The sequence below is a fragment of the Capra hircus genome, chromosome 22 (assembly GCF_001704415.2).
Source record: "Capra hircus breed San Clemente chromosome 22, ASM170441v1, whole genome shotgun sequence".
NCBI classification, from domain to species: domain Eukaryota; kingdom Metazoa; phylum Chordata; class Mammalia; order Artiodactyla; family Bovidae; genus Capra; species Capra hircus.
This window is the reverse complement of record NC_030829.1, coordinates 29,773,691-29,791,002: the sequence shown is the minus strand read 5'-3', so window position 1 is coordinate 29,791,002 and position 17,312 is coordinate 29,773,691. Positions and strand designations below refer to the sequence as shown.

General features: G+C 41.8%; 1 protein-coding gene across 2 annotated transcripts; it reads right to left on the bottom strand.

The window, feature by feature from the left end:
* On the bottom strand, positions 343 to 14,141 carry PROK2 (prokineticin 2). 2 transcript variants are annotated; one of them, XM_018066688.1, is made up of 4 exons: positions 14,046 to 14,141; positions 10,561 to 10,686; positions 3,530 to 3,589; positions 1,594 to 1,906 (listed from the first exon to the last, which is right to left on the bottom strand). In XM_018066688.1, exons 1-4 carry the CDS (start codon positions 14,139 to 14,141, stop codon positions 1,802 to 1,804), a joined length of 387 nt encoding a protein of 128 aa, XP_017922177.1. In that variant the 3' UTR covers positions 1,594 to 1,801. The 2 variants fall into 2 exon arrangements, with proteins under 2 accessions (XP_017922178.1, XP_017922177.1); XM_018066689.1 differs by lacking the exon at positions 3,530 to 3,589 and having other exon boundaries at positions 343 to 1,906.

Below are 17,312 nucleotides of genomic sequence, written 5' to 3'. Positions count from 1 at the left end.
GAGCAAAATTACCCATAATTCCACTTGAAGACTATTTTTTTTTTTTCCCCAACAAACTCACCGAGGAATGTTTCTTGAACGCAAACTAAACTGAACCAAAAATAATCCTTCTACGACCAAGTATGGTACTAAGTACAGCAAAATTGAATACACTTATAGCACAACTTACCCCAGGGGAAAAGTTATATGTAATATGCAACTGTAAGTCCCGGCTGAATAAATGACTACAAAATGAACAATTACTTTTTGTGGGTTAGCGGGTTGGCATGGCCAGTTTAGTCAGTTAAACACATTTCAGAAGCTGTTTATTTGCAAATTTGAATCCATTTACAATACTTGCTGGGTTTTTTTCAAGGCCAGGCTTCACTGGCATCGCCAGGACCTAGCACCCTGCCTAACCACTGATGATCAACACCCATTACTATTTGCTGAATCAAGACAGTGAAATGTCATGAGTCCATTTTGATTACAGTTATGCATGTCATAATTTTCCTTCATTCCCCCAAACCTCACCGATTTATACATTATTTCTGTACTATCATAAAACTCATGCAAACAGAACTTTCCTGCATGTAAAAGGAAAATCTGCACACGGTTAGGGCTATATTACCAACTCTGGAGTCTTTACCCATTTTTTTAATATGGACTATATAGAAATCCGCTTGTAATAAAAACTGACAACTGTGACAAAAATAAGGATATAATATTAAAAATAAATCAAATGATATACAGTACTGTCATTCTGATACAGAATTTTTACACAGCAATAGTGGTATGTACAAATGACAGGATCAGGCAATCCATCACAACAGACCTTCGGGTTACAGATAAAATTTGAATGACAACTTAATACTGATTTTAACATGGTAACTCGTGTTATGCCAGATTAAAATCAACACATCTTCTTCAAGTGACATTTTCTGGAACATCTCTAACTAGGAGACTTTTGTTAAAACAAAATCTTTATAAAAAGAAAAAGAAATAAATGTAGTATTGTACTGGAAATGTCTTTTAAGAAAAAATCCCAAATCTATAAATCTGGACTAAATTAATTTGACTTCCCATTCTCTCTGTCCTTACACTGGTCAACCGCAGACCTGGCACCCACTTACACAAGCAGGTTCAGTCAAAGTTCAGAAGCAGCCCCATCTCTACTTCCTATAAGAGAAGTTTAGGGTATCTGGTTCAACTACACATTCTTTCCACTGTTTAAGTATCAGGCAAAAAAGCTTGATTCTCATCAGTAATTCTGCCAGCAAGCTCAAGGATATGGATTCTCACTTTAAAATGCTAGAGGGTCAGGGAGGGAAATGCCAAACAATAAAATAAGAGTCTTAAAACTCATTGGGGAATGAAGGAAAGAGACCCGGTGTGTGTGTGTGTGTGTGTGTGTGTGTGTGTGTGTGTGTGTGAGTGGTGGGGCAGGGCTGGGGGCAGGGTATGTTTAGGGAAAAAAAATTTCTGTAACAAAATTACAGATTTGTATTCTCTGCACTTTTGTGAAAATGGGTGAGTTATTGGCATTTTTAAAAAAAAGCCAAATGAAAACACAAACAGGGAAATGAGAACTGTTCCATAATGTCCTGCACTTTATGTTTCTATTCAAAATATAAATCCCCTTTCAATCAAAAAAAAAAAAAAGTACAACATCATTTAAAAATCAAAGAGGGAAATGTGACTTAGAGAACTGAGGAAGCAATAGCATTTCTTTCTGGCATATTATCTGTTTGACACAATCACAGGTGAACAGGCTTTAGACATTGTGTGGTTGTTCACACTCAAAGCATCTCCTCTAAAGTGATTACTTCCGGGCTAAACAAGTATATCGGTTAAACGAAGTCCGTGAACAGGCCAAGCCGGGCAGGCATGGACACGTGTGATGCATTCTCCGCCCAAAAAATGGAACCTAAAATAAAAAAGGAAACTGAGTTAGAGCAGGAAACGTTAAAAAGAAAAAAAACTATTCTTAAGGAATTTCTTTGAATAACAAGTTAGTGTTTATTAAATATTAACTATTCTTCAAACAACAGCATCTATTTTCATGTATTATCCTTTCGCAGCCTTCCAACCATTCTGTGAAGATGGCAAACACTTTAATCACATCCATCTGATAGATGAGAGACGGAGGCACAGAGAGGTTAGGAACTTGCCTGAGGTCACATATCCAGAACTTGAAGCTTGGCTGGCAAGTGGACCTGAAGGACCAAGCATTGAATCAGCAAGCTACACTGTCTTTTACTTTTTCTCATGTAATTCTTTTTTAGAGTGTCCTGCTACTGAAGCTCCTTGAAGAGAACATAACTTTATGGGCATGACCACATGCATACAATAAGCAAATAAAAATTCACTGATGATGAGAAATGTATAAATTCATAGATTTGTGCAAAGATGTGAGGGAGTTCCCTGGCAGTCTAGTGGTTAAGATTTGGTGCTTTCATTGCTGTGGTCCGGGTTCAATCCCTGGTCAGGGAACTGAGATCCTGTAAGCCAACAAAATCAGGGAAGGAGGCAGCCCAATTTGCAGAAATGCAGCAGAGCAAACCCCAGGCAGGAGAGCCAGCAGCAAAAGGTTGCTCTCACCCCAAGCACAGTTCAGTTGCTGTTTCTAAGAACCTGCTTGAACCTGAGTGAAGCTTGAACCAAGCACAGTTCAACCGAACTGAACCAAGCACAGTTTGGTGCTTGGGTGACTTCCTGAAGTTTGGTGCTTGGATGACTTCACCTGAACTTGGGTGAAGTTTGGTGCTTCGGTGACTTCACCTGAACTTGAGTGAAGCTTGAACCAAGCACAGTTTGGTGAAGCTTGAACCAAGCACAGTTCAACTGAACCAAACCAAGCACAGTTTGGTTGCTGTTTCTAAGAACCTGCTCGAACCTGGGTGAAGCTAGGTTGAGGAGGGTCAACTAGCAACTGGTGTGGTCATTCTCTGTGCCAGGGGCAAGTGAAGGACTCACAAAACATGTATGCTTTCTAGAGGCAAAGAGCAAAACCCACTCTTCTTCCCATAGGAATGGTGCCCCCTCGAGAATCTGCCTGCTTTGCAAGGGATAGGGAGAAACTGTAGGCCTGCAAGTGGTTGCTATTAATGAAATGAGATGGCAAATTACCCGATTGAGGGTAATATGAGAGAGGACAGCTACTGCAATCTCATGCCTTCAGGGGGTCCTTCCACAGTTGACACACGGCACAGAAATGCATCCTTCCTGCCTCCCAGCTCAAATGCTTCCTTTGGTATCATTCTAGCGCATTTGCTATTCTATTCCACCAAAAGAGGCTGCCCCACACGAGTGATCTATCCTTACAAGAAAATCTTGAGATGCATCTTCCAGATGCTTTCGAAATCATTTCTTTCTGCATCAAACAAAAGGCTGAACAAAAGGCTGTCTGCAGACAGTGGCAGAACCATTCTAACCTTATTTTCAGGTTGAACTGATTGGATGGGTCCAATTCTATGGGTGTTCAGCAATGGTCAAGGCTAATTATTCTGGGCATTATCTTTGGATGCTACCATGCTCATGTTCTCCTTACCTTTTTCTTTCTTCTTCTCTTCCTCTTTCTTCTTTCCTGCCTTCCATTTCCCAAATGGTTCTGGAAGGGCCAGGGAGATGGTTGAGATCAATAAATACAAAGGGAAGAGTAGGCAGGTGGGGGTGGCACGTGGTGAACAGGCGGGACCATCCCAGTTCCTCTGTCCTTTTGCGAGAGCATTACTTTCGAGGCTCTAAAGGCAGTGTCTACATGGGGGCACATGGCCATCGGTCCCATGCAGACATGGGCTAGAATGGTTCTGTCACTGTGTGCATCAAAGGGTCCACGGAAGGCCGGCTCATTTGTTGCCCCTGAGAATATATCAGAGGAGATGGGGGCAGCAGGAACGGCTTGGACAATTACAAGTTATTATGTCTCAATTACAAGTTATTATGTCTCAATTACATGAGACATAATAACTCATGACCTTGACCTAGAGATTTTGAGAGATTCCTTTCGCTGAGCCCCAAACTACTGCATGAACCAGTGGGTCTCAGTTTGGGGTGATGCTGCCCCAGGAGACGGCTGGCAATGTCCAGAGCCGTTCTTGTGTGTCACAGTGCAGGAAGGGGGCATCTGGTGGATAGAGGCCAAGGGTGTTGCTAAACATCCTACAACTCAGGGGACCCCTCCTATGGCAAAGAGTTACCTGTTCTCAAATGTCCACAGTGCTGAGGTTGAGAGGAACAAGCACAGGCGGCAAGGAACAAGAGCCTGGAAAAAGTGAGTGCTAACTATAACAAGCATGTCCAACTGTTACACACGGAGGACACCAACCAGGTGTCTCCTGTTCATTCGTTCAACAGACACTGACTGCGTGTCACCAGCGCGTCAGGCCCTCTTTTAGGGACTGAGGATACAGCAAGGAGTCAAACAAGAAAGGCCTCTACCCAAGATGGAGTGTCATATCAGTGACAGACACTCAGTAAGACAGTTTCAGCTACTACGCACTCAAGGCTTCAGTCTGATGCTCTGTGCACCTCGACACTGTGGTCACTCTTGGGCCTGCCATGTGGGTTCTCAGCAGCCAAAGCAGCAGGAAAGAGAAATAACTCGCGCTGGCAGCCTGCCACAGGCCAAGCCACAGAAAGGCGTGATGTCTGAGTGCCATGTTAAAGCCGGGTGCCAGATTTCTGCCTCCCTGTGACACAAGCTAAGTGGCTTCCTCTTGAGGTGAAGCAGCACACCTGACCGAGGTCATCAAGCCACAGAAGAAACATATCACAGTCAAACCCATCTCCATCCTCTTCAAATTACCACCAGGCCCAGACTCCAGGCCCTGGGAACAAAAGAGAATCTTTTAGTTTTGAGTGCATTAACATTCAGCCTGGTACAAAAGACACACTCAAAAATATATGTGTCAAATGCTTGTCTTCTACCCCAATGCCACCATTGTCTGTGACCTCCCTGAGGGGTAAAGAGGTGATCCTCTCAGGTCATGGGGCTCCACCTTCATCCTAAATCTCTCTGCCTGGCACTGATCAATGTCACCAAACTCAGAAACCAAAGGCTCTTGCCTATGTAGGGTCCCTCTAGGGTCTAGGAAGGGCCCTGGCAATGTATTCTCAAGGTCAAGTGTTTTTGTGAAACCTTCAAAAATGTCTATTATTCTTTTCCTTACCCAGGGCATCATGATTGTGTAAACATCAACCTAGATTTGCTGCAACTCAATTTAACACAGTGATTAGACTGGCAGGTCCCTTTATACCTGGGTGCCCTTTTCTTATTTTTATCCTTTTTCAAGATTCAGCCTGTGTTTCTCCCTCCTTCATCCGAGCTTTTCTACACTGGATAAGCCTGTAGCAGTTTTCTCCTCCATCTATATCCTCTCAATCGCACACACTACAATTTCTGACATGGTGAACACGCTGTAGATACCTGCCCATTTCTTGACTGGCCCATTCACTGCTATTTCTACATTCATGTATGGCAAACCTAGTAGCAATTTGACAGTCACACATGCACAAGAAGGTGTTCACAGAAGATGCATCTTTAGACGTATAAATACAGCCAAGGAGCTAATCATTCAGTACCAACATGACGGCTTACTTTAGGATCAACTATGTACTCAAGCCAATGTTTCTAATACTATAGATTTCCAATCAGCAAATTCTAGGAGTTACCAAGGCAGAAGCTTCAGCACTCGTGAGAAGGCATGATGTCCAACACATTTGCAGCATTTTTAAAGAGAAACAGTGCTGATATGAAACCAAAATAGTATTTGTGCTATCTCTCAAAACAGAGTCAATTGCGTTAAAGAAGGAAACACAATGGGATACTTGAAGAAAAGCTGAGTCACGTGACATAAAAAGCACTGGCCCAATAATTTTTTTCCTTATTAAAACCAGTTTTCATACCACTTTATCAATAGAAGTACATAGTTCAAAAAAGTCAAATGGTATGAGTGCATAAAATAAAAATGACAAATCCCACACTGCCACAGTTTCTGGTTTTAATAGTTCTGATGAGTGCCACTGTGTGGTTTCTTGTCATTTTTTTTTGTCTTTTGGGAATAGGCACATATGCTCACGGTTTCCCAGGTGGCACTACTGGTAAAGAATCTGCCTGCCCAGTGCAGAAGACGTAAGGGATGTGGGTTCAACCCCTGGGTCGGGAAGAGCCCCTGGAGAAGGAAGTGGCAACCCACTCCAGTACTCTTGCCTGGAGAATCCCATGGATGAGGAAGCTGGCAGGCCACAGTCACAATGTCGCCAAGAGTTGGACACGACTGAAGCAACTTGACACAGTACATATATTCTCAGAACCCTAAATGTACAATTATTGATCTGTCCCCCTCCTGTGAGCATCACGTTAACCTGGGGCCTGTGCTGACAGAAGTGGACCCGACACAGACCTGGGTCTCCCACTGCACAGTGTCCCCAGAAAAAATAAAGAAAACCAGGGAATGATGGGCCAGCTTCCTTGGTTGTATGGAACTGGACTTGAGTTGGGGAACCTTGAGTCTCTGGGACTAGAGGAGCATAAAAGATATGCAAGAAATAGAGTGGTAGTTTCAATGGGTCAAAGGGCCCCCCGACACACACACATCCTGGCAATCGTGTGGCAGCCACCAGCACCTGTGTGGATGAAGGCAAAAGAAGTTGTGTGCTTGGGTGGCTGATGAGTTCCCTAGAGGTGAAGATGCGGCACCTCCTATGCTGTGTGTTGTAAGGCTAAGTAAATGAAGCATTAGACAGTGGTGCTCACCTGGCGTGATTCCAGCCCCCTGCAACGCCCGCTGGGACATTTAGAGGACATTCTGGAGGTCACAACTTGGATGAGGTGCAACGGTATCTAGCGGGTAGAGACTAGGGACGCTAGTAAACATCCTACAATGCCCAGGGCCACCCCCGCAACAAAGATCCATCCCGTCTAAAATGTCAGAAAAGCCCAGGCTCAGAAGTCCTGTTGTCAACTGGAAATTATTTTCTTCAGAAAAGGAAACTGGATTAATCAAGTTTTAAAGTGCAGCTCAAAAACAAAAATAAAAAACCAAAGCAAGTGCTAAAAAAATGTTAACATAAAAAATGGAGCAAAATTTAAAAATAAGATTAATTTTTTGAAGGAAATATAGATTAAATTTAATATTTTAATAAAATAATAAGGAATTAAAGTACTCATCACATAAACTTCTAAAGCCCGTGAGTAAACAGTATAGGATGGACACGACTAATCTTTGTAAGCTCTGTTAATAAAAGTGTGGGTACTAATAGAAACTAGTGTTTCTTAAACTGGAGAAGGCAATAAACAGCAAAGTATTCCCAGTAGATATGTGATTTAATAATGCACTCTTAATTATTAAAAATGAGTTGTTAAAAAAATCAATACACGTTATAACTACTATCTACCTAAAAATGTGTTTAGAAAGCATGCATCCTATTCCTTTCAAGTAGACTTATATTTTATTCTATTTTTGAATGATCAAATGCGAAGTTAAAAACTTTACAATTACAAAATTGTAGCCTAGCAGTGTCTAAACTGTCTAATTGATACATCAGAAACAAAATAGTAAAATGAATTCAATAGTTTCTACCTATAGGTCTTAATTTCATTCATCAAATACTGTTCACTTTATCAAAATAAATATCAGCGGCTAATGTCTAAGCCAAACCATAATAGAAAGTTTAAAATTAGAGCAGGTATAGTCCTCACCTATTCATAGTCTTGTGCTTCTAATACACCAGTCCCTGTGACCACAATCAGAGTTAATCTATTTTTTTTTTTTTTAGAAGGCAAAAAGAAAATGGAGGGGGGAAGGTAATGAACACATTCTATTTAAAAGAACTTTTATACAGCATCCATCTATATTTTTACCATCTACTAATGAACTATAAAACTTTACAGTAGAGTCTCATCAGGACATATTTATTTTAAAATGGGTTTGTTTTTTCTTAAGTTGCTTTGAATAGAATATAGCTGAAAGGTACTCTGGAAGAACTAGGTTTTCATCAGGATAAGTTAATTTCACTCAGAACAAGTAACAACTCTGGGACAAGAACTAGGTTATTGAAATCACTTATGAAAAAGTATTTTCCAGACAGTAAAATAACCAATATGAACAGCTGTAATATTGAGGTCTAAAAACATGGTTCAAGTGGTTATCTGAATGGGGGTAAGTTCAGATCTGACATTAACATCTTACTTTTTCAGTACTTTCAGTTCTTTTATCACTTAATTTTACTATGAAAACCATAATCTGTTATCTTAGACTTTATTATCAAAAGTGTGATTAAAAACACAGCACAGAGATGCTCCTGGGTTTATGGCAGGAGAATGATTTTGTTTTCTTTCAAAACTGACTTTGCGCTAAACCTGAACTAGAAACTATAGGAACCAGGAAAATAGAATCTTGTTCTCTTGTCAAAATATCTCAGTATTTGGAAACCTCATCAGAACTACAGGATGAGGCAGATTTCAACTCTGGACTATTATACGCTATCTCAGGGAGCATCTTCCCTACACAAATCCACCTGGGTTAGCTGCACTGAAAAAAAGTTCAAATTAAACACGACCACAGCTTTCACTGAAGTAGATCCCAGTGGAGTGACGGACAGAGCAAAACTCAGAGCCTGTTCTCTGACCTATCACCTGGGACCTCAGCCACATACTGAGCCCCTGTGAGTCTGAATGCTGTACAGAGGATGGGAGAAAACCAAACCTTACTTCACAGACTTGTATTAAATGAGAAACACATCCACAACATTTAGCATCTATTGAGGATCTGGTGCACCAGGGCATACAGCAAGTAGCAACTGCTGTTTGTACAAAAATAGTTACCCAGAATGTGTCATTCTTGACTCGTTTTAGCAAACCAGCTGGGGTGCCCGAGGTTATACTAATAACGTACAAAGACAACTAATTCTGAAAGAACAGTGAATTAAGAGTCAACTTTGAAGGGACAGCGACTCCCACGGACAAAAGGCGACTCGTGTTGGATAAGGCTGATGAAAAAAACTGAGACCAGTGCCAAAGGCGGCTGGGCAGGCTTCACCTCCCTACCCCAACCCCCACAAGGGGAATGGGGTTAGTGGTTTGGCACAGAACCAGACAACTAACAGTTTTGAAACCTTTCCTGTCTCAAAATGGCCAGGAATAAAAGGTGCATATCATGCTTACAAACGACAGCACCGGCTCAAGCGGTCAAACAACGGTGAGGAATAGTACCAATGCAACAGGAAGTGTTTCTCAAGGAAACCACAGGAGAGCCCAAGGCCATCTTCAGATGCGTTGAAACAACCAGGGTCCCCACTGCAGCACATTGAGTGAAACCCCAACTTATTTCCTTATTTCATTCCGATAGAGTCAAAACCTTAGCTGTTATCTGTGACTGTGAAGTATGGGAAAGATACTTGGCTCCATTTCAGTTTTAAACCCTAAGCCACACGTGGGGAAAAGAAGAAGGCAGAAGGCAGAATTCAATTTGCTTTGAGAATATTAACCTTTTTTAGAGGATGTGATGGGTAGAGAGAGAACACTGCAGAGGACTGAACTCCCCTCTAACAAGCCCCCAGGCCTGGGACATGCCCTCCCGCACACACACATCGCTCCCTACCCACCCCTGCACCCTGGACCCCATGTAGCTGCTGGTAAGTGAGGATGTACTGACGGCACAAGAAGAGCATCTGCAGCCTGGCACCCCTGGGGGATTTGGCTGGGCCCATTCTGGGTTTCAAATGTTTTGTATCTGAAGGACACGGATTCTCCAGGCTCCACAGACTTCTCTGTTCCCTCCTACCTGCCACCCACCCACTTCAGCGAGTCCCACACAGCTCCCTGGCCCCTGCAGACAGGGGAGTCTGCAACGCCGGAGGACACAACCTCTGCAGCCCCATCTGATCCTGCCTCACTCCTGCCACTTCTTGTCAACAACTTTCCAAAAATGGTGTTTAGGTCATTGTGATATTGAGCTGTTAGATAGTAAAATAAATTGGGAAGGTAAACATCATGAATCTCCAGGGTTGTGAACATTGCATCCTGTGGAGAGAGTCAAAATGTAGGACTTTCAAGTTAAAATACAAGAGTGATTGCATCATGGATCATTTTCTGCAAACCCAAAGCACAAACTTATGTGCTTCTGCCTTTTCAGTAGGTCTGACATTAAAACTGTTTTCAAGAGCTTTCCTATTCTGATTTCAGCAAAGAAGTATACATAGTATTTTATATATATACACACACATATGTATATAATATAAATGGTAATATATATAAATAAATGGTCTTTTAGGATATAAAATATATTCATACATCCAAAAGTAATATATATTTATATCCTTAAACTGTTAAGCAAAATTCAGTGTTTCAAATTATTTTTATGAAATGTTTCTAATGCCATGAGAACAAAGATATGTGAATGGTCAGTTAAATAAGGATGGTAAGAATACACTTCTCTCAGATGGAGAGGAGAATGGAAGAGGTTTTCCACTTCATCTTCTCTGATTTCCAATTTCTAGCACATTTCATGTCATAGAGGCCTTGCTTGAAGCTGAGTAACTGAAATGTAAGAGAACAAACAAGAAAACATATATACTAACTTTACGAGTCATCGGATGGCAACTGTCTCCCACTTTGCCCATCGGTGTGCAAATCCGTATGCTCTTAACCCAGATACTAACAGCACAGCACATGCCTCCACCACACTGGGGGTCCCTGTCGCAGGCCTGAAATGTAATAAGCAAACAGATAAATAAAGATAATCAGAACGACTCAGGCTAAAATTAGCAGTAAAAAAAAGAAGCTCTTATAATATCTCACAGCTATGATTTTAATAATCTTACATGTTAAAAAAAACTGTAATCATTTATTTGAACATATTTACAATAAAATCTGATCAGAGATTTTCCCACTTGGTGAAAAAAAAAAAAAAGCCTAAATAATGGCCCATACAATATGAAAATTATAAACCCCAACACTTAAAAAAAAAAATCAGCTCTCTTTTTCTAGTGCTTTATGGATGAAACAGCTTTGAACTTGAAGTTTATACTGGCCATTAGGAAATACATAAACCGAATCACAAGATTTTATAACTATTAACTATAGAATAAAGTGGGCCCAATTTAAAAAAGAGATTTAAATGGTCTCTAAATCTATCATGAAATGCTCCAGATCCATTAAAATACTGATGTAAATTTAAAAGTATAACTCATTTTCTCTTTCAAATATTTGCATTTTGGTTCATGAGATTTGACGTTTCTCACACCTCTGACTTGATTTTCACCATTTCCTTTTGAAAGAAAGAAATTTCATAGGCTGAGAATGGACAGACCAAGACTTTTGCCTTATGTTACCCTTTTTTTTTTTTTTCAGGTGAGTAACTTGCAAAAAAGGAAATTATTGGCTTAGGGTATACATATGTGTACAATATAAGATTAATGAAACTATTCTGAGATCCATCAGATTTAGAAATGCAAGTGACAGATGCAGTTATCATCAGTGAATACTCAAAACACTTGTTCCTAATATAAAAAGTGTAAACACATATAATCAAAGAATCAACTATGGAGGAATTTCCTCACTTGACTAAACAGAAGTAAATAATGAAGTATAAACTTATTTGCATGAAAATAGATCCAAAGAACTATTGTTCTTTCCTAGAACCATCCATAAATAGGATGCTTTGTTTGAATGGTGTTCAGTAATCTGTTGTTAGTGTTAAGGTGAGAACATCCTATACTATATGTACTTCTTACATAGAAGCTAAGAAATCTATAATTTAGACAAATTTAAGCACAGATTTAATGCAAACAACTAAGATACTTCTTCAGAGTTCTTAGTTTTGGACAGCTATAACTTCTCAAAACACAAATATATGGGGATACAAGATCTTATTCATTATTTTTTTTATTAAAGTAATCAGCTATATTGTTTTAGAGTTATTTATTTCCCCCATTAGAATTTTTTCTTGGGCTATTTAAAACAAGTACTGGATAAAAACTGCAATTTTCATCTTGGGATGTTTGGACATTTATAGGAAAATATAAAAACAGTTCCATTTTTCCAGTTTTTATCTGAACATCAGAAATCACACATAGGTACCCATTACATTCCATAAATGAGATATTCACTATACGATCTTTTTCAATACAGTTTTAACAAATCTATGTGGACATATAAATCAATTCAAAAATAACCACATTACTACTCCCCCAAAAGTAAATATTTAAGGTGGAGGTTTTAGGTAATATTTTATTTCAACAGATGCTCAAGACCAGGAATTCTGAAGTCCCACTAGCTTTTTTAATAAGACAATCAAAATCCAGCCAAAATCTCTGAAATTTCAATCAATCACTTGGATTTTAAACATCCTAGAGATGACATATCTAGATAAGTTACTAGGTTTTTCATTTGACTCCAGATGGTTCCTGTCATGGAAACATAACTGTATTTCTTTCTTGCCATGCTGTTTTAGAGAAATTTTAAAGATTCTTTTATTTTCTAGCACTGTTTTGCAACAAGAAAAACAACACATATAATCGTATAAGGCCAGTTTAAACTTTAACAGATAAACATTCAATGTGATAAGATTTCACTTTGTAACAAGAAAGATTCAGTTTTTGAAAATACTTACAAAGACTTGCATAGGTTTATATATTTTTAATTAGACAGCTGTTTCTTAATGCCCTTCATCTTTAACCCACTGCAAATCTATTCAACTGGTGTTGTCTTGTGAATGGAACAAAAAGATACTTATATTACAAAGGAATTTGGGGCTCAGAGGATTAGGAGAAATTTAAAGAGCCAGCAGGGGAAGATGGGGAAAAACCAATCAGATTTCAATTCTCATGTATTAGAAAGACCTGTAGAAACTTTTTTTCAACCACATGGACTGACAAAGCTATTCAAATACATCTATATCTGTAAATACCTCTACAAACCATACTGATAAATATCACAATACTTATTAATTAAGTGTCTCTTGGCCATAACCCAAATATCTATTGGTTGTAACCAAATACTGTTATAATACAAGGACTTTCAATGTGCTATAAGCACATGGGGACAATAGTGCTTAATTTTCTCAAAACAATGACACTTTCCTTAAATTTAAATGGTATTTCATTATCTGTGTACTATCATTTCAAACATAAAAGTTTTTTCTTTAAACCCTATTATGTGAACTTGGATATTTGAAATAATTTAATGGGGGTGTAAAATACTTTCAGACTTAGAAGAGTTGAACAGTCAGGAAATGGTAGCGATTCTGCATTGTTGGCACAAAGTAGACATTTTCATTTTGTGCTGTAAAGTTATCCTTCGGATCCACACAAAGAAAATTGTTGGTGGACCTAGGAGAGAACTGAACTAGTTCCTGCTTCCACAAATGATGACATCTCTCTAAACTGAAATATCTACAGGATCACCTCCTCCATAACTAAGCCAAAGCACTGTAGGTGCTTTATCAGGAACAGGAGACGGAAAACTTTTACAAGGAGAAGCTCAGGACGTTGGCGGAGGGAAATGAAAAACGCTGGAACTCAGAAGAAAGGACCCACGTTGCTTTTCAAAAGTGCACTCATGACCTTGAACCAAGTTATTTCAAAGGGATTTTGTAGAGGATGCTTTGGGGAGCAAACTCCTCAACCGCAGAATTAAGTCTCCCAGGATCTGGGGGTACTGGTCTTGCCCCTTAGCATTTTAAAGCACTTAAATTTTAAGGACAGAGGCTGGAAAAGCCGGGGGAAAGTGCTCGAGAAAACTGCCAAAGGAAACTTCTTTCAACTTACGAGAAAAAAAGACCAAACACGAGGACAGAGGGGCAGGCAAGCGTGAGAAGGTGGTGGGGAGCGACTGTGGTCACTTCTTCCAGGGAGCGCCCGATGTCCTGGCCGCCCGCTGCCTAGGGATCAGGGCGCTTTTCCAGGTGCTCCAAGGGGAGAGTGGGGCAGGTGTCCCGGGCCGGGATAACCCTCCCGTGGCCCCACCTCCCGGTCGCGGTCCCCACTCCGTCTCCCGCCCCCACGACCCCGCGGCACGAGGAGGGCGCGCATCCCGGGTGGACAGGTGCGCCCCGGCCGCTTACCCCGGTGATGACCGCGGCGTCGCCGGCGGGAGGTGTGAGCAGCAGCGGCGGCAGCAGCAGCAGGAGCAGCAGGCGGGCGCAGCGCGGGCTTCTCATGGCGCCCTCGGGCCTGGGCGGCTGTTGGGGGGCCGTTGGGGACGCACGGGCTGGAGCGAGGAACGCAGAGCGCCGGGCGGGCCACTCGCGCGACGCTGCCGGCGGTTATAAAGGCGAGCCCCGCCGTGACTCACGCAGCCGCCCGGCCGGCCGCACGCGCGGGGGGCATGGCGCGGGCACACCCCCGCGCCCACCCGCCTGCCCGGGCTCGGCTCGCGGCAGGGACTGCTGGCGTCCCTGCCGCGCACGTGTCGCCGTAGTCCCGGGCGCCCCCACTCGGGGCGCTACGCAGGCAGCGACCCCCGCGCGGCGCCCCGCTCGCGGCTAGCCCCTTGCCTCGCGCCGCTGCTGCCTTCCGCACGCGCCCGCACGTCTTTTGCGGTCGGAGACACCCGCTCTGCTGTCCTGGTTTCCCCAGCTCCACGTACTCAGCGCTGCAAACTTGCAGCTCATTTGCTCTCCAGATGTCTAGGGAGTGCCTACTAAGGTGCTGGGCGCTGTGGACACACCGAGGGAGCAAGGGAGGTCCCAAAAGCCGCTCAATGTATTAATTTCTGTGTGCCACCTACAGCCACTTGGTTTGTCCTTAGGGTCCAGTAACTGAACAGAAATGACAGACATCAAACAAACAACCTGGAAACGTGGAAAAAGAGGGGGAAAGAACAAAGGGAGGGCAAAATTACCCCTCATCCCACATCCCTGACGACACTGAGGGGTTTGTCCTTCCAGCTGCGGGAGTCCAATTTATTTCTTTCAAGGACTGTCCTCCCTTTCTGCTCACATCTGTTCCCTACCCTCTGCTCTCTGATTTTCTTCGCATTCATTTCTTCCCTTTAACGTCGCGCCAGCTTCAGGCAAAGCAGTTCAGGATGATGCCAAAGCGAAATGAGATCGCCAAGCTCCGGATGCCAGCCTGGGGAGCCTTACGCTCTAGGTAGGCAGCTCTCTCTCTCCAGTCCAAGATAATCATCTTTCAGTCTTTATAAGACGCGATACGACGTTACTGGGATTCGTTCACTAGTGTAAATATGACTTGAGTGCCTACTGGGTTCTAGGACCCCTGTGAGAGGACCAGTGTGAGCTTCCCCTTCCACTGTGACCTCGAGTCTAGCTTCAAGAATCTCAGCATGTTTATCCTCAAGGAAATTCTTTCGAGAATACCTAGGTGTGACCACGCCAAACTTGTTTCCACCAAAGTTCTGGGAAGCTCGACTTTATTCCTTGAAACCTCAGCTTTCCCTGGCCCTGTTGAAAAGCAGATGTGTCTTCCAGTTTCTATAATAAATGCAGTGGGGAGAGTCGAGACAAAGTTACTTTCAGACTGTGGGGCTCCCCCCATGCCAAAGCATTCAGACTAAATGTGGAAAAAAAAATTTTTTTTAAGGCAATTATCCGAATGTTAAACAGCTGAGTATTTGGAAAACCAAATTTTTGACTGATTTTTAAAAACCCTTTTCATGCATGTTTTTATGTTTGAGAAATGTCTTGAAAGAGAAAACAAAAAAGCATCAAACTTTTTTATTTTACATTAAAAAATTGTAAAAATTGGATTCACGGTTAAAGTAAGTGGAAACAGTAGCAAGTGACAGATCGGTGGAAACTTTCATTTTCCAATCTCCATGCCAACTGTAGCATGGGAATGCTGCCGGGTAAATGTAAAAACCAGTCAACACGGATTTTAACGTTCCTACAAATTTTTTTAATGGTCTAATTTATATTTGTTACTGCTGAATGCCAGCTTGGGTATTCCCTGCTTCTCCAGGCATACAAAACAGGCTATGTCTCCATAGTAAAGTCAGTTTTCAAAAGTAGAAGGCTTCACACACTGCTGTTTGGAAAATAATCCTCATAAAGATGTTTTGAAACAAAGTTGGAAACACTTAAAATTAGGGTTGGTTTGGTTTCGTGTTGATTCTTTTGATCCTGCTGTTTCTTCTAATTGTTTTAATGCTTAGAGGAGAAATGAAGGCCTCTGATATGACAGATCTTTATATCCAGGGCCAAGTTAAAAAACTGGTCTGAAAGTTGGTTGTGCATCTTGTAAAGGGAAGGATGGAAAGCTGAGTTTAACTAGTTCATAAAAATCAGCTAGGGAAGCCATTGTTGAAATAGAAACTGAAGACTAGTTTGACTATTCCATTCTCTTTCTGTTAATTTTGCCGCATGATCAATGCAGCCTTGGGATAGCTATAGAAAGAAAACCAAACTTTGTGTAGTTCAAGATCTAGATTCCTGTTTTCTAGTAGACCATCAAGGGGACAGGTGAATTGAAGGAGCAGTACAGGAAAGTCCATAGACCTCAGGATGGTGAATTAGACTGAGCTGGATTGGAATTCTCAGTGACCAGTGGGCAAGCTGCTTAAAAACTTCACTAAACTTCTGGTTTCTCACTTGTAAAATGGATAAAAATACCAATCTCCTGGGGTTTAAAGAGGATAATACTTAAAACATGTTTAGCACAGTCTTTAGAAAATACTAGGAGCCCTGTTAAGCTTGGTGTTCTCTGACAACTTCAGCCAACACAGTTTTTTCTGTCTTGCCCACCAGATTAGATTAAATCCTAAATCCAACAACGGGTGCCCTTATAAGAGAAAGAAGAGGGATACCTGGACGCAAAGCGACACAAGGAGAAGGCCAAGTAAAGATGGAGGCAGAGACTGGAGCAATGCGTGTGCAAGTCAAGAAATACCAGGGATTACCAACTGCCAGCAGAACCTGGAAGGGTCAACAAAAGATTATTCCCTAGAGCCTTCAGAAGAAGCATAGTCTTACTGACATCTTCATTTTGGACCTTTAGCCTCCAAAACTGTGAGAGAATAAGCTACTATTCCAGGTGAGGGAGGCCAGAGGGGCGCACAGTGCACATGTACTCAGTCGTGTCCAGCTGTTTGTGACCCCATGGACTGCAGCCCACCAGGCTCCTCTGTCCACAGAATTTTCCAGGCAAGAGTACTGGAGTAGAGTGCCATTTCCTACTGTAGGAGATCTTCCCAACCCAGGGATCGAAACTGCTCCTTCTGCATTGGCAGGCTGATTCTTTACCACTGAGCCACCTGGGAGGGGGGCACACCGACTCTCAAATGCCTCTATCTGGAAAAAAAAAAAAAAACAAACCTCTGAAATTGGCATATATTATTTCTGCTCATGTTTTAATGGCCAAAAAAAAAAAAA